The following is a 23,608-nucleotide window of genomic DNA, read 5'->3' as shown; positions in this document are numbered from 1 at the left end:
ACATTGCTTTTTAAATTCAAATTTTGAGTATTCTGCTTTTATTTTGTCTGTCAAAGCACTTTGTAAACTCTGTTTTTAAAGGTGGTATATAGTTATTATTATTATTATTATTGTTATTATTATTATTATTATTATTATTATTAAAGAGTCTTATCAATTAATTTATTATTTTAGTCATAATAGCTTTTTCTGCTGTCAGATTGAGACTTGACATGAGAACATTGTTTTGTTTTGCAGCTGCAGAGTATCAAGGATGAAGCCAAACAGGGCAATGACTTTTCTGCTGACTGGAGCTTTCTTCTTGGTCCTCTATCTCTGGAAAGATGATTATGCTGTCCATGTAACCAAGCACTTCCAGGCATATGTGAGAAAGAATGCCAGTCAAAACAGGCCACCTACCCCTAGGAGCTCCTATGTTTATTCCTGGCCAAGTTGTCAACAAAATGCATCTGTAGCTAACGTCACAGGCTTCACCTCTCTTCCTGGTCACATCCAAGACTTTCTCTACCACCGTCACTGTCGCCATTTCCCCATGCTGCTGGACATTCCCGACAAATGTGGAGGAGCTGACAAATCTGTGGAAGTCTTCCTTCTGCTGGTCATTAAAAGTTCCCCAGAGAACTACGACCGGCGAGAGGTCCTGCGCAAAACCTGGGCCAACGAGAGATTACACAACGGCGTGTGGATCAGGAGGATCTTCATCTCAGGAACGGCAGGTGCCGGATTCGAGAAGCAGAGACTGAACAAGCTCCTGGAGCTGGAGCACCGCGAGCACAACGACATTCTGCAGTGGGACTATTTTGACGCCACGTACAACCTCACCTTGAAGCAGATACTCTTCCTGGATTGGATGGAGAGGAACTGTCCGCAGGCTCGCTTCCTCCTAAATGGTGATGATGACGTCTTTGCGAACACGGACAACATGGTGGACTATCTCCAAAGCCTCAAGGGCAATAACGGCAGCAAGCACCTCTTTGCCGGCCACCTTGCCCAGAACGAGGGGCCTGTTAGAAACCCACAGAGCAAGTACTATGTCCCTGTTCAGGTGCAAAAGTCAGACTCATACCCCCCTTACTGTAGAGGTGGAGGCTACCTCCTGTCCGGCTATACAGCTTTGGTCATATATAAAATGTCCAAGTCCATTACCCTTCTTCCCATGGATGATGTTTACATGGCAATGTGTCTGGCCAAAGCAGGACTCGCACCTGTTTACCATATGGGTATCAAGAATTTAGGAATGCAAATTCCTTCTAACAAACTAGATGCCTATGACCCTTGCTATTATAAAGACGTTCTAGTGGTACATAGATTCCTACCAACTCAGATATATCTAATGTGGCATAGAATACATGACCCTAATCTGAAATGCTGAAATGTGGGGCTTTCTTAGACACTTTGGCTGGCGTTACATGGTGAAGTTGTACTGTGTATCTCCCCCTGCAATTAACTGAAAAGCTCAAGTTGAACGTGTTTGAACTTTTTGCAGCTATGTTCATGCAACAGACAATCAACATGCTGATATCATGTCACGTGACTTTCAGTTGGGCAGGTATTACTGCGGCCAGCTGATAGAGTAGGCTAACTAAGAAAAAAAATGGACGGCATACAGCTTGTGACATACATCCAAGAAAAATCACTCAGTATTTTTGTGAGAAAAAAAAAAAAATCATGTATAGAAATCAAAAATTTTGATGCATCAAGATGCATCGATAATCGTTTTATAATCGCATCGTAGCCCTCTGAATCGTAATCGAATCGTGAGGCCAGTGAAGATTCACTACTACAGAATCCAATGAACATTTATAAAGCAGACTATGGGCCCTTACAGTTTAGAGGTATAGAGCAGTAAGTTTGTTTTATGCATTCTGTGCATGAATTGATTTGAACATGTGACTTTGGATAATACTTTACATGACAATAAATTTGAGTAAAATAACTGTGTTGTTATAATTTATTACACATCCATGTAGAAAAAACTTTAGCACATCTTTAGCACACCAGTCTTTTAGTGACAGGGGTATAGGACAAAAGTTACTGAATAAGTAATATAATCCCACACACTGTCTACACTTGCATGGTGCTTTATTACATTTCAGTCATTGAAATGTAATAAAGCACCATGTAAGTGTAGACACTGTGTGTGGGATTATATACGTTTTTTCCTTTACACACCCATGTAAATTAAATGTGAAACGTGTAGTGCAGTATCAATCACAAAAATGATTTATAATTTGATGTTTTTAGTTATCTGTTATGTATTCGTGGAAAACACCCAACTACAACCTGACCTCATGCCAGATAACCAAAACAACAAAAGGAGAGACTAAGTATTCAAATTAAACATATTGACAGTGTGTGTACCCTCTTCTCAGTGTCTAGCCTACAGATCCTTTGTCAGCTAGTGCTGGGGCTTTCTAGGTCTCAGGGTCAGAGTATTGATACCAGTGTGTGGTGCTGTGCAAATGCTGTGAGCTCCCTGATGCTGCCAGCTGCGTCGGGTTCAGACTGCCTCTTGATTGAACCGAGACACGTGGCTGCAATGCCTGCCAGACTGGGCGCACAGGTCTTCTGGGATGGGGATCTTCAAAATCTGGATCAGGTGCAGGGTCCTGGAAGACTAGATAAAAGATGAGGTCCATCAACTCATCAGTAACAGGAGTAACAGAAACACAGAAGTCATCAGTTGTTCCATTACAAAATAATATACATAGTGTGGCCTGACACTGGTAAGTAGCAAAATGTGCAATTTTGATTCATAAATTATTTTATACTATAGTTTATACTTTGTTATAACATTTGTATATTTATTTAATGACTGTCTGAGATGTGCTGGCCTCATAGCAGGGAATAGCAATGTTTAATGCAACCAATTATCTCAAATATTTTTTAAGATATTGCATCATGAGTAATACCTACACCTTACAATATACTGCAATCCAGTAACATTACCACAAACTACAGCCTCAATAATTACTATGTAGTTGATTCTAAACACAGTCTCAAGAAAAATAGGACATTACAACCTCGAGAAAGGTAGTATTTATTGTAGTCTCGTTGTTCAGGTTTTCTAGTTTTTTGTTTTTTTTTAGAATTTGAACAAAATAATAAACAACAGAAACAAAAGAACAGAACGAAATAATAAAAGTGCTAGGTGCCTATATGTACAAGTGAGTAGTACTTATGTCCATTGGGGGGGGGAAGTTGGATGTGCTCAGTCCTTTTGATTTACCAGGGTGACTGCTTTTGGTGATGAGTGGTTTTTGTTTATATCCTAATCTAGGGCTGGGCGATGTGGACCAAAAATCATATCTCGGTATTTATAGGCTGAATAGCGATACACAATATATATCTCGGTATTTTCTACGAAGTGGGCTAAATGTTCAGTTGTAAGTCAAAGCCACATGTGAGATGTCACAAGCACTTTTATTGAAACAAGACTGTGATCAAATTAAAATGCAAAAACAGGGTTTTTGGTTTTTGCAAATATCATCGTCTCGACCCTCATTGTTGGTACAGGCACCCTCGCATTCTCATATCGAGGTGCAACAACTTCAGCTTTACAGCATTTGCAGCGCCCACTACATGACTTTTGAGCACTGGTGCTACTATGGGAACAAGTGTGTTTTTTTTTTTTTCTTTGTGTAAAATGCCCCTGGAGGCTGTGTAGCTCTCACTGAGCAGAGGACGGTTGTTGTTTTCGGTGTTAGGACGACTTGCCTTGTCAGAACTGGTTGATTTGCCTTCACTGACGAGCTAAATTCTGCTGTTAATGGTTTTGTGTACAAACAGTTTGATTTCAGTATTTTGCTTTGTCTTGTCTCAAAAAAAAAAGTATAAATATGTTGTACTGCTGAAAATCCATTAGTGCTAATTGAGTGATAATTAGTGTGCTGAAAGAGTTTTGAGTTTATTTATTTTTGAAGAGGGGTTTTATTTATTTTTTGGTAGAATAATGATTATTGCAGCGCTGACAGATGGCACCATGGATGAAGCTCTTGAACCTGCACATGGTGTCGTTCAGGAAAATGAATGAAATAAAGTATTCTATGTTTTCACAATACTTGTGTTTGTGTGTGTGTGTGTGTGTTCCATTTTCTATAGTTATACAGTAAAGTGCAAAAGTCTTAGGCACCCTAGACTTTGTATACATTTTGTCTTAGAGGTTTATTTATATGTCTTCTGCATTAGTGTATGTCTCTTTATAGTAAAAGTTTTTAGATTTAGAAACTGATTTCATTATTAAACTTGATTTCATTATTTTTGAAAGCCTCTTCACTTTCTGCCTAAGAGTTTTGCACAGTACTGTATGTCCTCTCTTTGTTGTCTTTTAACAGAATAAAACAGTATGTCACATAAACAGTGACAGATGTACTTCAAATTTATATTAAGTTTGTGTTGGAAAAGTGAACAAGTGGCATCCCTAAATGTTGACTGATCAGCGAGTATAAAAACCAGGTATGGCTGTTACCTGACAGTTGGTAGTTTTCCTGAAGAATGAGTCACCTGTTGACTTGCCAGCTTACCTTTTGTTCCATTTTAATGAATCATACTGTGCCATTTTGTTGTCTCTACTGTCACAGTAAGGAAATTAAAAGATCAGCTATGACCGATGTAGCCAGTTTTACCACCTGCCAATCAAACCCCAAGGAGACATTTGTTTGGCAGGCAAGGCAAGGCAGCTTTATTTTGCACATTTCATACACTGAGGCAATTCAAAGTGCTTTACAGAGTAATAACAATACAATAAAGGTAAAAAAAAATGTACAATTAAAAAGTGCAAAAGTACAGACAAGAGATCCACAAGATAAAAGACTTAAAAAGTAAACTAGTGCAGTTCAAATCAAGTGAAATAGAAAGATAAAAGAAAAGACAGTGCAAGAGGATTAGAAAAGTGAAAAGTGCATTAAAATCACATTTAAAAGAAAATAAAAAAGATATAAACAAATAAATAAATATAACAGTGCAGATGAGTGTTGCCCTAGATTTCTTAAAAAGCTCTGGCGAACAGAAACGTTTTAAGCCCTGATTTAAAAGATTGTCAAGTGGAGGCAGACCGCAAATGTTCTGGAAAGTTTGTTCCAGGCATGAGGAGCATAAAAACGAAAAGCTGCTTCGCCATGCTTTGTTCTGACCCTGGGAACAGTAAGCAGACCAGAAGACCTGAAGGAGATCAGAATTGTATTTTGGTCCTAAACCATTAAGGTATGGTGAGCAGAGCAAATATCTCACAACAGCCATCCACATACAAATAATATAAACAGGGTCAAAGACAAGGATAAAGCACTAGAAATAGACAAGGCAATAAAAGACCATAAAAGACAATAATATGGAAAACAGCTAAGACAATAAAGGAGAAAGAATAGCAATTCCTATTATGCAAGTTAAGAGCATTCACTGCTGTGCAGACAAATGCCTGCTGAACTACTGCTGCTCTTTCGCTCTACTTTTAAAGGTGTGTTAATTTTTGTACTGCCCCATAGCACAAAATGACCATAATACATCTATGAGTCGTGGGCACTAGGGTTGTTGATCGATATCAATGACTCGGCGAATTACCTCACCAGGTGCTGAGATTTCTGGCTTTATTAAACTCACTTTCCAGCCCATGCTCCGTTCCCTCCTTGCATTTTCACATCACATTGCATTCTCAAGCCAAAAAAGCAAAAGACCAAGCGGTATTACTCTGCATGGTGATACACTGCATTACCTCTTCACTAAACATTTGTATTGGATCTCTGCTCTAAAGAGCTAGCTTACTCGTTCTATTGTGAAAATGTGACTTTTATATTTCTGTGCAATACAGGCTACTGTAATGCCAGAGAACTGTCAAGACCTTACAAGACCTTGGTCACTGATAGAGGTAAAAAAAAAGAAAAAAGACATGAATTAATTTGGCTCTAAACTATGACGCTGAACCTTGAACAGGATAACGATAACAGGCCTAACTAATGATAGTTGTGGTTGACAGAATAAAAAAAGAAAATGACTGAATCGTGAGTTTTTTCTCACAATTGTGACTTTATTTCTCAGAATTCTGACTTTATATGTCAGATATCGCAATTCTGACTATACCTCAGAATTCTGACTTTATATCTCATCACTAAACATTTGTATTGGATCTCCGCTCTAAAGAACTAGCTTACTTGTTCTATTGTGTGACTTTTAATGTTGTCAAGGTCTTGTAAGTTCTTGCAATGTTGTTGCAAGAAAAAAAAAGGTGTGATGCTGAATCTTGAACAGGACAACAACAATAGGCTTAACTAATTATAGTTGTGGCTGACACGTGAATCTATCTAGATGGGTAAAAAATCAAATATGTTGAAGAACATATTTGGATCTGGGCTGGGCTGGTGACAGAGCAGGTTTGATTTCTTAATTGACTGCTTTTTCCATGTGGCAGCGGGCCCATAAGCCTGGCAGGCTGTTATTATTTTACATTTTCTCTCTTTCTTTCTTTGTGAACACATTTATGGTGTGTTCACACCTGGCATGTTTAATTTAGATGATGTATTTCAGCTCTGTTTACTACTTTGGTTCGGTTTGTTTGGGGTGAAAATGATGCAACTGGTAAATCAGCCAGTGGTTCCTCATGCTTGGAAAGCCTAGAATAGCATTATGAAGCAAGGGTAAACTGCAGTCTTGACTGATGCTCACATTATTTATTGTTTTTTTATTCAGCTTTTCCCTTGTGTGTTCGTCATTGGGAGGAATGCAAGAGAAGGTCAGTTATGGCAAAGCGGACAGCTTAGTCCATCATACCTGTTTAAAGTTACTGGGACTGGAATCAGATTTGTTGTTGATTTGTTGACACGTGTAGCATCCTGCTGTCAGACAATGTCCTCTCCTGACACTTTCAGTATGCTGATATTGGATGAAAATATACCTGCTACCATTTTCAAACTTCCTGTTTGCTGGAAAAAAGTCCTCAAATCCTTTACCTAAGTAAAAGTAGTAACACCATACTGGAAAAAATACTTAATTAAAAGTAAAAGTTATGCGTTCAAAATTATAGAAGTATTAGCAGTATTATATCTCATCACTAAACATTTGTATTGGATCTCCGCTCTAAAGAACTAGCTTACTCGTTCTATTGTGTGACTCTTAATGTTGTCAATGTCGTCAAGGTTCTTGCAATGTTGTTGCAAGACCTTACAAGACCTTGGTCGCTTATAGAGGTAAAAAAGGTGTGACGCTGAATCTTGAACAGGACAACAACAATAGGCTTAACTAATTATAGTTGTGGCTGACACGTGAATCTATCTAGATGGGTAAAAAATCAAATATGTTGAAGAACATATTTGGATCTGGGCTGGGCTGGTGACAGAGCAGGTTTGATTTCTTAATTGACTGCTTTTTCCATGTGGCAGCGGGCCCATAAGCCTGGCAGGCTGTTATTATTTTACATTTTCTCTCTTTCTTTCTTTGTGAACACATTTATGGTGTGTTCACACCTGGCATGTTTAATTTAGATGATGTATTTCAGCTCTGTTTACTACTTTGGTTCAGTTTGTTTGGGGTGAAAATGATGCAACTGGTAAATCAGCCAGTGGTTCCTCATGCTTGGAAAGCCTAGTATAGCATTATGAAGCAAGGGTAAACTGCAGTCTTGACTGATGCTCACATTATTTATTGTTTTTTTATTCAGCTTTTCCCTTGTGTGTTTGTCATTGGGAGGAATGCCAGAGAAGGTCAGTTATGGCAAAGCGGACAGCTTAGTCCATCATACCTGTTTAAAGTTACTGGGACTGGAATCAGATTTGTTGTTGATTTGTTGACATGTGTAGCATCCTGCTGTCAGACAATGTCCTCTCCTGACACTTTCAGTACGCTGATATTGGATGAAAATATACCTGCTACCATTTTCAAACTTCCTGTTTGCTGGAAAAAGTCCTCAAATCCTTTACGTAAGTAAAAGTAGTAACACCATACTGGAAAAAATACTTAATTAAAAGTAAAAGTTATGCGTTCAAAATTATAGAAGTATTAGCAGTATTATATCTCATCACTAAACATTTGTATTGGATCTCCGCTCTAAAGAACTAGCTTACTCGTTCTATTGTGTGACTCTTAATGTTGTCAATGTCGTCAAGGTTCTTGCAATGTTGTTGCAAGACCTTACAAGACCTTGGTCGCTTATAGAGGTAAAAAAGGTGTGACGCTGAATCTTGAACAGGACAACAACAATAGGCTTAACTAATTATAGTTGTGGCTGACACGTGAATCTATCTAGATGGGCAAAAAATCAAATATGTTGAAGAACATATTTGGATCTGGGCTGGGCTGGTGACAGAGCAGGTTTGATTTCTTAATTGATTGCTTTTTCCATGTGGCAGCGGGCCCATAAGCCTGGCAGGCTGTGAAAGTTATGCGTTCAAAATTATAGAAGTATTAGCAGTAAAATGTACTTAAGTATCTTAATGTTATTTTTTTGAATGTTATGTTTTTTAATGTATTTTAATGTTGTCGGTCTAACTGCTCCATATACTGTTGGGGAGTTTAAACTCTAACAATGCAACATATTTTATGAGCTTATCGTATGTTTTGTTTGTAAAACCTTATTCTGCAAAGTAACTAGTAACTCCAGCCGGCAGATAAATGTAGTGGAGGAAAAAGTACAAGATTTCCCTCTCAAATGTAGTGGAGGGAAAGTATAAAGTCTCACAAAATGGAAATAATCAATTAAAGTGCACAGTCATGGAGAAAGCTGGGCTGTAGCCAAAGAGTAAAAGGATTAATGAGATTCACTTAGACAAGGCAAGGCACGTTTATTTATATAGCACAATTCATACACATCGGCAATTCAAAGTGCTTTACATAAATAGGGGGGGAGAGAGTTGTTGTAACCCCAACTATTTAGATGAGAAACCAAATTAGCTAAATAATGCTTTAACTTCTGCAACGCCCTGTTTAATTGCCTTAACCAAAAAGAAGCAGAACGACTCCAATTTGTTCAAAATTCTCAGCAAGGCTTTTGCCTAACACTAAGAGATGGAACCGTATCACCTCTATTTTAACATCTCTTCATTGGTTGCCTGTTTGTTTTAAGGCTTTGCACGGCCTTTCCACTAGTTTTCTTTCCTAACTTTTGATCCCTTATGAGCTTGCGTGCAGCCTGAGATCCTCAGGCAGGAACCGTCTGACTGGCTCCTGTTGAAGCCTAAAGGTGACCGAGTTTTGCTCAGCAACATCTTTTGAATCTCTTCCTAAAAACATACTCTCATCATATCGTATTTTACCTTTTTATTTATTATTATTAGTATGAGACTGAAGGAGACTCATACTAGTATTCCTGAGACGAAGAAGAAAATCCACATGTCTCCTCAGATCCTGGTGAACTTCTACCGCTGCACCATCGAGAGCATCCTTACCAACTGCATCACAGTTTGGTATGGCAACTGCTCTGTCTCAGACCGGAAAGCACTGCAGAGGGTGGTAAAAACTTCCCAACGCATCTCCTCCATCACCAGTACTCCACTCCCTGCCATCGAGACTGTCCACCTCAAGCGGCGCCTGCGGAGGGCGCGCAGCGTCGTCAGGGACACCTCACACCCCGGCCACAGACTGTTTGCCCTCCTCCCCTCTGGGAGGCGCTACAGGATTCTCCGTTCCAGGACCAGCAGACTCAGGAACAGCTTCTTCCCCTCAGCTGTCACCTTACTGAACTCTGCTCCACGGTGATAGCCCCCATCCCCGGATACCTCCCCATCCCCCCCCCCCCCCCCCCCAGGACTGTTTATATACTATATATACTGTATATATCTTGCATTTCTATCCACTGTTCATACTGTTTATACTGTTCATACTGTTATTTATCTGTTATTTATACTGTTATTTATCTTAGCACACTCATACTACCCCTTACAGTTTATTCTATTTATATACTTAGCATATTCATACCACTCTGTTCATATCATTCTGTTAATACTGTTCATACTGTATATACACCATACTGCATATACTGTATATATTATTATTATATTATTATTATTATTATTTACTATATAAATTATTATTATTATTACCCTTACAGCTTATTCTATTTATATATTATACATATGCACATTACATTGCACTGCACTTTTTTTACTGCTTCTTTTGCACTTCTGGTTAGATGCAAAACTGCATTTCATTGTCTTAGTACCTGTACTCTGTGCAATGACAATAAAGTTTAATCTAATCTAATCTAATCTAATATTAGCTTTATTATTATTGTACTAATTTATTACTGATTTTTTTCACTGATCTTTCCTTTGTCTTTTACCTCTCTTGGTTGTTTAGCATTTTGTAAGTTTGTTTGAAGTTCTATATAAATAAAAAGTATTTATTATTATGTAGGAAAATGTGTCAATGTACGTAAATCTTTTGTCTTATGAATGTAAATAGTATGTGTACTAGAATATTTTGTATTGTGTACTAGAATATTTTGTATAATTTGTATTTTTTTAAAAGTTAATTACAGTTAATTAAAAAACTAGAAGGGCACTCGGAGAGTGCAGACCTCCGCCAAGGTTCGTGCTATTATTACTTGTTCGTGAGTCGGATCCGGATCCACTCCAAAATTTAGTGGGTTCTTCCTTGGCCCATGCTACACCCTTCCATGAAGTTTCATGAAAATCGGGCCAGTTGTTTTTCCGTAATCCTGCTAACAGACAAACAAACAGACAAACACACAAACGGCATCGAAAACATAACCTCCTTGGCGGAGATAACAAAGATAGTTTACTTCCCTATGGAGGACAGAATCAGCCATAATTAGAAATGGTGTAAGTTAATAAAAAAGAAATCTATCAATACACACAAACATAAATAAATGCATAAAATAATATGCAGTTTAATTCAGTAAATAAATGAGTAAAACTAATAACTAATAACAACACATTTCATTTCCTTATTCATTTATTCCCTACTAATTTATTTCAGTAGGCCTATTTATTTCTGTATTTCCTGCTGCATAATCTAATAATGTGCTAATATGTCCTATGCAGTGGCAGCCAAATCTCTTAATGCTGTGGATATCTAAATGTTATGTCTTATTTATGCTTGGTTACTTTTATGTATATTTATTTCCAAATGTCTATGTTTTTGTATTTGTTTTTTGTTTTTTTACATTTATTTATTGTTGAGTTTTTAATTTATTTGTCATTATGGCCAATTCTTGTCTCCATACATATCATCATTATCAGTTTTGAATACTACTACTACTACTACTACTACTACTACTACTACTACTAATAATAATAATAATAATAATAACAATAATAATTTTAAAATGTTTAAAGTTAAAGTTTAAAATATAGCAGCTATAGAAACTCACAGGGAATTAAAATGTTCAAAAGTCAGTTCACCCCTCTTTATTAAAAGTCTTTTTCAGTCTTTTAATCATAATTTACAAAATTAAAACTTTGAAATAAAAAGAAATTGAGATAAAAGATTTAATTCAAAGATGCAAACATCCTGGAAACTGGCCACATACAGCAGCTAAAATACTTCATCGCATTGTTTTCACATAAGCCACAACAGAGCGGGCTTGTGTTAGGAAGGTTGTCAGCTTGAATCCCCAGAACTGAGAAAATATGACAAAAGACTCTCCCTACGCTCGACAACTGGCATCACAGTGGCCTTGAGCAAGGCATTTAATCCCCAACTGCTCCAGTATAGCTGCTCGGTGACCAACACTGGGAAATTGTTGTACTTGGCAGCTCCTAGGTGCGAATGTGTCCAGGTGTATGACTGTGAAACTAGGCAAAAAAAAAAATGTGTTGCCGAAAAAATATGTAGTCAGCAAATCTCCCCTGGATTAATAAAAATTACAGGAATAGTTCACCTCAAAAAAAGAAAAAACGCTCCACTTTACTGACTGCTTGTTAGTGTAGGGTTCACATGTGACTAGAGCATTATCATCAGTGAGCAAAATGTAGAGATAATGAGACAAATATCAGACTCTTGGACCCATGGTACAATCGTTTGGCTAAAAAACACTTGGATTATGCTGCCCGAGCTGTTTGAAGAAACTGATGGACATTTTATGCTTCTTCAGAAACTGTAAAGAGATGGCCCTGATAGCTTCAATACTTTGTTAGAGGGCTGAGATGGAACTACAGGGGCTAAGTTGCTGCATGTTTCATGGCCCTTTGAACTTCAGTGGACTTTCCACTGACATGGGGGTGAGTAGATTATGACTGAATCTCATTTGGAGGTGAACTATTACTATATACCCCTTCATAAATGTATATATTGATATGTAGCCACATCTGGCACCAACATGGAGGTCCATTGGAGAAAAGTCAATGTCATACCTGCCCAGCTCTGGTTCATTGCTTGTCCCCTAGACGTCCTGTAGTTGAGCTAAGATAAAGGCACTATCTCCATCAATTAAATAATTGATCCTCAGAATAAAAAAACAAAAACATATGTAAACTTTTGTATATTACAGTAGAAAATGTAATTATGTTCCATTTTGAGTCCTAAGACGACCTGAGAAATCATTTTTGATAAATATTTTTGTAAGACAGTGGATGCTACAGTATATAGCCCTGTAGGGTGAACTCACTGCCAAGTTGACACCCCTCCACCAAACACACAAATATGTAAACACACAAAAAACAAAAAACCACCACCCTTGGATACTCTTACACTGATGTGTATCATCAAACTGCGATGTTCAGTGTCTTCCAATTTTGTGATTAAGTGTTGTAATTTACCATTTTGTTGTACACACTGTCCCTCAACTTGCCTTGTTTGTTGGTTTGTTGTATACTTTCAAATTCTTGCTCATTTCTCCAAAGCTGCCTACTCCAGCTTTAATGAAGCTACAGTTTGGTTTTTGTGTGTAAGCGGAGAACAATACCAGTAGCTGTTGTTGTGAGGGGAGAAAAATGGAGAATCACACCCTTTAGCCATTGCAAAGCCCTTGCTCTTTTGTAGCTGCTGGAAATTGGAAAATGTTGTCTACTTTTGGCTAGTTATCCACGGGAATAACAAAAATACACCAAACAACAAAATTGACCCAGGAATTCAAAATACATTGCTAACAGCTGTTTTCCAAAAGTGTTAAAGTGTTTTAGGGTGGATTTTTCCTTTAAGTCTTGATAACTTTTTCATGACTGGTCTCATGGTAGTACACTACAAATAAGTGCAGGATGCAAAGTGCCAAACAGTAGTGCCGGTAACTATAAGTTACATTTTGGTACAGCTAAAGCAGTGTCTAAGAAGGCCCACATTTCAGAGTAGGGTCATGTATTCTATGCCACATTAGATATATCTGAGGTGGTAGGAATCTGTGTACCAGTAGAACGTCTCTATAAAAGCAAGGGTCATGGACATCTAGTTTGTTAGAGGGGAGGGCCAGTCCTGCAATCTTCATACCCATATGGGAAACAGGTCCGAGTCCTGCTTTGACCATACACATCCCCAGGTAAACATCATCAATGGGAAGAATGGTAATTGACTTGGACATTTTGTATATGACCATGGCTGTATAGCCAGACAGGATGAAGCCTCCACCCCCACAGTAAGGGGGGTATGAGTCTGACTTTTGCACCTGAACAGGGATATAGTACTTGCTCTCTGGGTTTCTAGTGGGTCCCATATGCTGGATCAGATAGCCGGCAAAGAGGTGCTTGCTACCGTTATTGTTCTTTTGGCTTAGGAGATAGTCCACCATGTTGTCCGTGTTTGCAAAGACGTCATCATCACCATTTAGGAGGAAGCGAGCCTGCGGACAGTTCCTCTCCATCCATTCCAGGAAGAGTATCTGCTTCAAGGTGAGGTTGTAGAAGGTGTCATGGAAGTCCCATTGCAGAATGTCGTTGTGCTCGCGGTGCTCCAGCTCCAGGAGCTTGTTCAGTTTCTGCTTCTCGAATCCGGCACCTGATGTTCCTGAGATGAAGATCCTCCTGATCCACATGCCGTTGTGTAATCTCTCGTTGGCCCAGGTTTTGCGCAGGACTTCTCGCCGGTCGTAGTTCTCGGGGGAACTTTTAATGACCAGCAGAAGGAAGACTTCCACAGATTTGTCAGCTCCTCCACATTTGTCGGGAACGTCCAGCAGCATGGGGAAATGGCGACAGTGACGGTGGTAGAGAAAGTCTTGGATGTGACCAGGAAGAGAGGTGAAGCCTGTGATGTTGGCTGCAGACGCATTTTGTTGACAACTTGGCCAGGAATAAACATAGGAGCTCCTAGTGGTAGGTGGCCTGTTTTGACTGGCATTCTTTCTCGCATATACCTGGAGGTGCTTGGTTACATGGACAGCATAATCATCTTTCCAGAGATAGAGGACCAAGAAGAAAGCTCCAGTCAGCAGAAAAGTCATTGCCCATTTCAGTTTCATCCTTGATACTCTGCAGCTGCAAAACAAAACAATGTTCTCATGTCAAGTCTTAATCTGACAACAAAAAAATGATCAAAGTAATAAATTAACTGATGTTACAAAACAATTTACTTTTATATACATTACTGATAGTTATTGTGTTTTTAAGGTGCTCGTGTGCCAAAGCATCCAGGCTTCAATCCTACAACAACAAGCTCATAACTAGTCTTTATGAATTACCCCATTGTTATATAACATACCGTATGCCATTTGGTGGAAACTTTTATTCAAACTGAAAACTATTGTTGCACTGCTCTTTATGGGTTGAAAGTTTTTGCTGTTTATGTGTTCAGGTGTTTTGCCTGATGAAAAACACCTGCTTTGACTTCACTAACTGGGGTGTGGCCAGAAGTGCGACATGTTTGAATGCTCCACAAACCAACAATGAACATATACTCTCACAGAACACAACCCACAAATGTGTACTGCAATCCACATAAAAAAAAATCCTGTGCACAAAATTGATTTACTAACCCTAACCCAAACCTAGGGAGCTACACTGTGGCATTACTGCTCTGAACAACAACCAGAGGCCATGAAGAGGGAGGAGCGTGAGCAAAAGAGCAGAGATGAGGTGGCTTGGCAGAAGCTGTGCTGTTGCACAGGGTGTGAGGTGGAAACCAACCCAATGTTGTCATGTCTTTTCAAAATGGGTGGAACATGTCACATTAACTACATCAGACATTTAGACATTAGAAAAAAATGTAATGAGTTTTCATTCATATTACTCATGGTCCCATGGTCATGTCAAACATCTGAACAAACAGGAAGCTCACAACCCAGCATACCACTTAAACTGGCACAGCATGATGTAGCCTGGTCTTCACTGGCCTCACCCAGTTGTCAGAAAAACTTAAATGAGTCCATCAATGAGTTCAATGAGTCCATCAATCAAACCAAAAGAATCCCAATCTGTTTTCCATCAAAGACCTCTGTTTGCAACCCCAAACACATTTTTTGTCAGTTTGCTAGAGAACAGACTTATGCCAGTTTCAAGTCAGCAGTCCAAAACAAACCTGGAAGTGCCTGATGTGTAGTTGTTTACACTACATGAAGAACCCGTACAATATCTCTATCTCGGACGGCACTGACCAGATTTATTTATTTGCATTATCAAGTCATGTCGGAAATATCAGACTTACGAGTAAAGCGCACGCAAATGAGCCAACCAAGTGGTAAATGCGACCTGGAAAATCTGAATTTAATGCTCAAGTTCTAGTTCAAGTTTGTTTATTTAGATAGCCCTGTAGGCTCTATCTTTGTTAAGAACTTTAAAATAAAGATTTTGTGTCTGTCATTATTTACATACTTCTGCTGGTAATGTGGGTTTAGGCCTACAATATTTATTGGCCTAATGAACGCCTAGCACAATAGTTTTAGGGTGTAACACAAAGTAATGTTGCAATGTCACTGTCTTGGCATCCCGGCTGCAGCGAGTGTTTCTGTGGGCGCATCCTGGTTGTACAGGAGACTCCATGGTCGCGCCCCACGGAGGGGGTCTTGTCGCCAGACCGGGGCGAGATAAGTCTAAAACACTTTCATGTTTAATGTTTATATATTGTCTTGTTAAGAGTTTTTTTTGTCTCGGTCTATATGATTTATTTTAAAAATAGATTTTAGTGATTTGACACCCTGCCAGGGGCCCATTAAGAGGCAACGCTGGTGGCTAAGGGGGCCCTCTGCCTCCCCCTATTGGTAGAAATGGTTCTGACCTGCCTACAGTTTGGAGTGGTCCTTATTGCTTGATGTGCATTTTGATACTGTGTTTCATTAGTGTGCAGTGTATGGGTTGCTGTGTGTTTGGTACTGTGTAAAATCTTTAACAGCCAAAGTTTATTACAGTATGTTATGGTAAACTTCACACATCGTCATGGCTAAAAGACAGTTGAATTTACTGTCCATATGTTCGCTGTGTGGACTATTTTTGGAAAATTAGACAAGGTAAGCATGTTTTGTTTTTTTTGTAAACGTGTTACAGTTCTCTGCTGGGACAATAACATCTAAATTCATATTTGCACAGATGAAAACAGAAATTATTTGGAGTGCAGACTTGTAAGTCCCACAGTTAAATATGTGGGCAATTGCGCATGTTATGTTGAGTGTCCAGAAATAATTGGTAATATAATTGGTTGATGTAAAGGACTGTAAGCCCCACTTCACTGTGGGCATTTCAAAACCAGCGCGGTCCAGCTGAGTGTCGCATTTAGGCCGACTTCTAGCTGCATGGCATGACCATGACATGTTTTATTTCTGACATTTCATTATTCGCTGACATTGTTTCCTACGTTCAAAATAGATATCCTATGAAAGTATTTGTGTTCAATATTAATGCGTAACTACTCGAGACAAAATTTGTCTAGTAAATGGTTGAAGCCATTGCAGTTTCCTTGATGTGTTTATGTATGATATAGCCTATCTCACAGCCAAGTATGCGGGCATTTTTATGTTGTGCACAATGCAGTCTTATCTTTAAAAAAATCCATCGTTTTGGACAAAATGAGCATTATGTAACCTATACAATAATCAAATATTGTTATAGGTCCCCAGTAGTCGGAGCTCTAAGGTCATTATAGTCGGTCATTTAGTAATGTTTAGGCCACTGTGCCTCCAATACGCTTGTTGTCTTGATATGTTCCGAAACCTTTTCCCTCCAGACCGACTTGCGGGAACACCGACTCCTTGGTATTCCGGGACCTCATCATGTACAATTTAAGCACTGGGGACAGGACACACCCTTGTGGCGAGCCCGTGGAAGATGAGCGTTGCTGTGGTAGCGCACCATTTACCCTGACCCTCTGGGGCCTGCATGTCAAAAAATCCACAATCCATTTAACAATATTAACATCGAGATTAAAAAAAACACAGTAGTTTACTGGCTAAAATGTGTTAAATTGTGTTAAAAGCAGATGAAAAATCAACAAATAAAAGTCTTGCTTGAGTTTTTGTGCCATCAAGATGCCTATACAGGTAATTAAGTAAAGTGATCGTTGCATCATCGACCCCTCTATTGGCTCTATAAGCAAATTGCATGGGGTCTAGTAAACCCTCAAATAGGGCTGAAGGATTTCGAAAAAATATCTAATTGCAATTATTTTGACTGATATTGCAATTGCGATATGATTTGGGATACTAGAGGGAATGATAATTTTTACATCATTATTCTCATTTTCATTGAAAAACATATTAAAATGATTATGGTGTGATTTTTGCGGGGATCTGTACCAAACAAAGATGTTTTCTTAAGTCTGTAGAATATGATGTGTAGGCCAGGACATCTCTGCAGCACCACAATATTTAATTTAAAATGGTATTTTGACACACATTTCACCTTTAACAAATATTGCGCCTCGTGCGATTTGAAAATTGCAGTAGGCCATATTGCGATTTCGATAAAATTTCGATTAATTGTTCAGCCCTACCCTCAACCCTGCTAAGAAGCTGTTGCTTGACCAGTTTCTCAAATGACTTCATGACCAGAGAGGTCAGTGCCACTGGCCTGAGGTCGCTGAGCTCTTCGGGGGACTTGTTCTTAGCTACAGGTACAATAATCGACTCCTTCCAGAGCCTGCATGGGGACTTTCTGCCGTTCCAAGGACAGGTTAAACCAGTCACAGAAAATATCAGTCAGTTGATCAATTGATTACAACAGACATTCAGCAATTTCCCTGTAATCCTCTCTGGTCCCGGGCTTTTTCCAGATTTGCATTTACTTCACATAGTTCTTACACTCTGGGCATTGAACATGAGCTCAGTAGATACAGTGCTCTCACTCATCGACTTAGATTAGGTTCATATGTTCATTTGTGAAGTCATGGCTGTCATCAAATTTCAGATAAAATCCATTTAACGCATCAGCTAATTCTGTATTACTATTGAAACCATCACTATTAATAGGCTTGTTGCCCCTGGTTTTCTGGCCTGTCGTGGCTCTCATGCCATTCCACACTGCCTTTACGTCATTACTACTAAACTTTTCCTCATTGATGTCCTTATACTGGAGCTCGGCCCTCTTTACTTCAGATCTGGCCTCTTTTTTAGCTTTTGTCCTATCTGCGTCAGATCCATGTAGGAAAGCATTATGTTTCTTGAGTAGCACATCCTTTGCTGTTTTAGAGAGCCAAGGTTTGTTGTTCGGAAACACCTTTACACGTTTTGTCGGAATAATAGTATCCTCACCATAACCAACGTAGCTAGAGGCAACATCAACCAACTAACCAACATCATCAGTGGAGTCCTTAAAGACGGTCCAGTCAGTGCAGTCCAGAGATCCCTGTAGTTCAGCAATAGCTCAGTCCAGACCTTAACCTCTTTAGACAGGACCTTGTATGTAATGTAACTAATTACTTTTCTCAGTGAGTAATAAGTAAAGTAATTCATTACTTTTAAGAAAAGTAACGAGTACAATAAGTATAATAATAATAATAATACTATAGCCTACTCACTTTTAGTAGGCCTAATGCCGACATACTATAAGTCACTATAAGAATATTATAGGAATATTATAGCGATTTTTCATCGGGGTTGAAACAAGGAAGGTTCCTATCGCCATTTCTGAACTCATAATTATCCCCTGCATTCACTGACGTTTTATTTTTATAAGTAGGCTAGTGGCAAATAAGCATTTAATCTACATATAGGCTAGTTTACAAGAAATATGTTGGACTGGAGTGCCCACCGGTTATTTTGAAGCTAACGATCCGTTATTTACATCTGACGCACACAGACGGACTGGCTACTGTGTGTTATAGGCTGGTGTGTGCAGGGGGAGAATAAGATCTTACACAATGAATTTTATCATGGAAACAGAAACATTGATTTAGTTTGTAATTTATGTTTAATAGTGTCTGACCGCTGTTTGAGACGAGCTCATACCCTGAATATGCCAGTCATCCATTAAGTATTTTATTTAACCACCATTTAGACGGAATGATGTAGCCTACCAATTAAGCCCCAAATAAAAACCAAAGTGTTGAGATCTCCTATAATCTGGGAAAAAAACGTTTTTTGTTTGTTTTGTTTTTTACATAGAATAGAAATGAATCCAACCTTTAATTCCCAGGAGAGATTAAGCGTGTTGGCTACTGGATATTATTTTAAAGAATAAACAAAACTAGATGAGTATTCTTACCGTTGAAAAGGGTTTGCTGTTACGAGGCTTTTATTGGCTCCCTCCGCAAAAAAACCCAAAACATTTCGCCTAACTCGGCAGCAGTATGATCCTGTCCTGTCCGCTGTGCAGCCAGCTGGGCGGTGCTTGTCTGCTGTTTCTGCTGACTGCTCTTCCTGCATCATGACTCCCACAGGAGACCGGTCTGCTGACACCGGGTCACCTGGACTCTAAGTTTACAATCAAACTCTCCTTTGACTAACTAACTTTGGTTTTTTTTAATATTACAGTAGGCTTAGAACAAAGAAGGAGTCACTCTCAGAGAAGCGGGAGGTGATTATCTTTGGATATCCTGCAGACACACTTAATTTGATACTGGCTGACCAGAGGTGTCACCAGTGTGAGAGTGACTGCTCAATATCTTTCTTTCTTTCTTTCTTTCTTTCTTTTTTAATGTCATTTTAAATAGTTGTGGAGTGCGTGTTTTTTTTTTGTTTTATGTGAAGCACACTGTATTTGCCTTGTGTATGAAATGTACTATATAATAAAGTTTGCCTTGCTTTGCCTTGATTGGCTTCTGACATGTATAAACCCATTATTATTTTTTATTTTATTATTTTTATTAAATCCCATGTGAAGACACATCACATCACATGGGCAATATGTGGAACACATCCTTTTAGATCTGTGCCTTATGGTGTGCCTTATACAATAATTATTCATTGAAGAAAATAGGAAGATCATCATAGATAAATTCCTCCACAGTTACTAGTTAAACAGGATTTTTTGCCCACTGACTGAAACCTGGGAGTATGAGGAAAGAGAAAGAGGATCGATGCCAACTAAAAGGTACAGTAAGGCCATTGCCTTCCGCTTATTTCTCTGTCTGCCCTTCTTACTGTCAATTTAAGACTGCCCCCTGTACAGCTCTATTTATTATTGTCTTCATTTGAATTCAGTGTTTCTGTTCATATCAGGTTTTGTAGATGGAATTTTTCAAACAAAGGTTATTGAAAAATTCGACAGGATCCTCTGTGAATGCTGGTGTCATTTTTCAAGAGAGTTGATTGGTGAGGAGGCGGGCTTTTTATAATTTTGGATGGGATAGCCTGAACATGCTCCAGCCGGGTTAGGTGCTTAAGTTACCATGGTGCCCCACATATAAGTAAACCACAGTCATTAGACCAAAATATAAACCCTCTAATGTTGCTTCATGAGACCAAGCCCTAACCAAATACTATGGTTAGCTAGCTAACAAGCTGATTTATGATTAACACAAAATCAATTAGATGGATCAGTGATGAAATAATCAGTTCCCAGTCACAAACAGCAGAGAAATGAACAATGTCTATTTAGTTCTGTTGAGACGGACAAGTTGTACATTTAGAAACACAAGCTGTTCAAAGCCACTGTCACCTGAAAGCCGTCTATTGATGAAAATAAAACATTCACTAAACAAAGAGAGCAATGACAATAAGGATGACTGTAACCTGCTGTTACTTCCTCCTCCATAGTAGCAGTTATTATACAAAATTACACAGTAACTAACAACAAAGTTGTTCTTTGCTGGGTCCTGGGGTTCCTTGGGACAAAATCTTTTAAGATGTGCCTCTGTGGTCTAATGGGCATCTGTTTGGGGTCCTTGATATAAAAAAGCTTGTTTGCCAAAAACTGATTGACATACAAAGATGAAACTCTATTTTGCTCAGCTGATTTAAATTTTGGTCATGTGGCACAACATACACTCTTACAAAGGATGAGTCATTTTTTAACACATCTGTGTGTCTTCTGGGACAACACACACTTGTGTTACTTTCCAACACCACATATGTTAATAACAACACATTTTAACACAGCATGTGTTATTAACATATCTTGTCCCAAAGAAGATACACAGATGTGTTAAAAATGACATATCATTTTAAAGAGTGTACAGCACAAACCGCTGTTTAGTCTTGCCCAATTCATGCTAGATATATATTTGATTCAGGTAATGTTCTGTGCTAAAAAAAAATAACTCATAATCCTTGGAAATTGATGTCACATTGCTAATGCATCATGCATCATTTTACAACCATAGTCACAGCTATGAATTACACTACTACACAAGCCAAAGTTGCTGGTAAATTTAGATTACTTTCACTACTTTACATATTCAATTTCACATTTCAGGCACTCTTATCCAAAGCAACTTACCGTCAGTGAGTAGGTCGGAGCTCAGTGTCTTCTTTGAAGTCGAGCACTTGAGCAGACTTGCGGTTCTTTAACGACCAGGCTGCCTATGCATCCACAGGAAGAATGCAGAGGGTGTTGGCTAACACATTATGACTCACTAGCAGACAGATGCATCAGGTTTACTGTTTGGGTTTAGTTTATTTGAACATAGATACAAATGATAAAATACTTAAAAAGAGAGAAGAAGGAATACAAACTGGACGGGTGAGACAAAGTAACTGCAATGGATTATAAAACCATCTCACCTAAAACTGTAAATAAAATCATGTTTATGTTTAAAAGGAAAAAAAGTAAATTTCCAAAGTAAATGACCAAAATGCAAAACGTTACAACTGACTGGTATACCCTGATAAACAACGTGGTTTCCCTTGTGTTGCAGCATTTCAATAGCTCATTTCCGATGCATGTGAAGTCTCAAGTCTTTGGTCACGAGTTTGAGTCTCAGACAATCTGCTTAAACCACAACATGTAAATTCAGCTGATTACATAAGGTCTTATTTATTATTTAGCTATTCGTACATCAGGAATTAATAATGTAACCTGGATGAAGGTATTGATAGGAACCACAAGTGTACATAATTACTTCATCATACTACATTCATACTGCATAAAGTTTTAGTCTTTGTCATCAGATGCTATTACAAATGACACTGCAGCTGATACCAAGCTGTTGTCTTGTTGTCTGTAGTGACACCTTTACACCCGTGACAGTACGAACTGACCAAGATGGACCCAGCAGACAGGTCCCCTCCCCCCGCAACTGGGTTAGAGACCATGACCCTTTTTGCCTATTTTGCTCGTCAAGCGGCTTTGTCAGCTAGCCAGCAGCCTAGCTACCAGCCCAAGCCTAGGCCGCAGCAGCCTAGCTACCAGCCCAAGCCTAGGCCGCAGCAGCCTAGCTACCAGCCCAAGCCTAGGCCGCAGCAGCCTAGCTACCAGCCCAAGCCTAGGCCGCAGCAGCCTAGCTACCAGCCCAAGCTCCAGCAGCAGCCGAGCTACCAGCCCAAGTCCCAGTCTGCTAGTTTTGGGCCTGCTAGCCACCAGCCAGCACTTCAGTCGGTTAGGCTCGGGTTTTTGAGCCTAAGACCTGCCTGTCCTGACCCGGCTTTCCTGGAACCCCTGGTTTCTACCACGGATCATCTGGGGAGCCGCCCTGATGCCCAGCGGTTGTCCTTTGAGGGGACTCGTCTTGCCTTTTTCACGGGGACCCGTGGAGGCACCAAGAGGCGGCGAGGTCCCCGTGGCTCCCGACGCCACTGGCTCACTCAGCAGTCCTGCGCCACAGAGTCTCCGCTACCCAGCGCCACTACTGGGGTCCAGTCAGTCCCTGTTCCTGTTCCTGTCGGGCCGCGGCGGTCTCCTGTTCCTGCGCCACGGCGGTCTCCTGTTCGGGCTGAGCCGCAGCGCTCTCTTGTTCGTGCTGGGCCGCAGCAATCTCAGCTTCCTGCGCCACAGAAGCTTCCTGTCACCGAGCTGCAACAGTCACCTGTTCCTGCGCCGCGGAAGCTCCCTGTTCCCGCTGAGCCGCGGCAATCTCTTGTTCCTGTTGGGCCGCAGCAATCTCTTGTTCCTGTTGGGCCGCAGCAGCCTCCTGTTCCTGTGCTGCAAGAGCCTTCTGTTTCTGGGCTGCAGCAATCCACTAAGCCTAAGGTGCAGCAAATTTCTGTTCCTGTTCTGCTGCAGTCAGCTCTGGCTGTGTTTGGTTTTGTATTTGTATACACCCGTGACACAAATTAAAACCAGATTACTCTTCTCTTCTTTGCTTACTGTTCGTTCACTTTGAATGGCTCCACAATTTATGATTTTCCAGTTTCTGTTGCTTATGGAGAAATCTGTACTCTGTAATGGATGTGCTTTAAAATTTAGTGAAGTTCATTTGTATTGGATCTCCGCTC

General features: G+C 39.5%; 1 protein-coding gene and 1 pseudogene across 2 annotated transcripts; one reads left to right on the top strand and one right to left on the bottom strand.

The window, feature by feature from the left end:
• Positions 1-205: 205 nt before the first annotated feature.
• On the top strand, positions 206-4,025 carry LOC139648276 (N-acetyllactosaminide beta-1,3-N-acetylglucosaminyltransferase 3 pseudogene; annotated as a pseudogene).
• A 7,301-nt stretch (positions 4,026-11,326) lies between these two features.
• Positions 11,327-21,772, bottom strand: LOC139648262 (N-acetyllactosaminide beta-1,3-N-acetylglucosaminyltransferase 3-like). 2 transcript variants are annotated; one of them, XM_071524333.1, is made up of 2 exons: positions 19,500-19,727; positions 11,327-14,348 (listed from the first exon to the last, which is right to left on the bottom strand). In XM_071524333.1, exons 1-2 carry the CDS (start codon positions 19,661-19,663, stop codon positions 13,205-13,207), a joined length of 1,308 nt encoding a protein of 435 aa, XP_071380434.1. In that variant the 5' UTR covers positions 19,664-19,727; the 3' UTR covers positions 11,327-13,204. The 2 variants fall into 2 exon arrangements, with proteins under 2 accessions (XP_071380434.1, XP_071380442.1); XM_071524341.1 differs by lacking the exon at positions 19,500-19,727 and adding an exon at positions 21,675-21,772 and having other exon boundaries at positions 11,328-14,348.
• Positions 21,773-23,608: the final 1,836 nt, after the last annotated feature.

The sequence above is a fragment of the Centroberyx affinis genome, unplaced genomic scaffold, assembly GCF_046629955.1.
Source record: "Centroberyx affinis isolate AG114_WGS23_722 - 3 ecotype Tasmania unplaced genomic scaffold, CSIRO-AGI_Caff_v1 ptg000106l_1, whole genome shotgun sequence".
Taxonomy (NCBI): Eukaryota; Metazoa; Chordata; class Actinopteri; order Beryciformes; family Berycidae; genus Centroberyx; species Centroberyx affinis.
The sequence above is the reverse complement of the archived record's forward strand: the minus strand, read 5'-3'. Positions and strand labels throughout refer to the sequence as shown.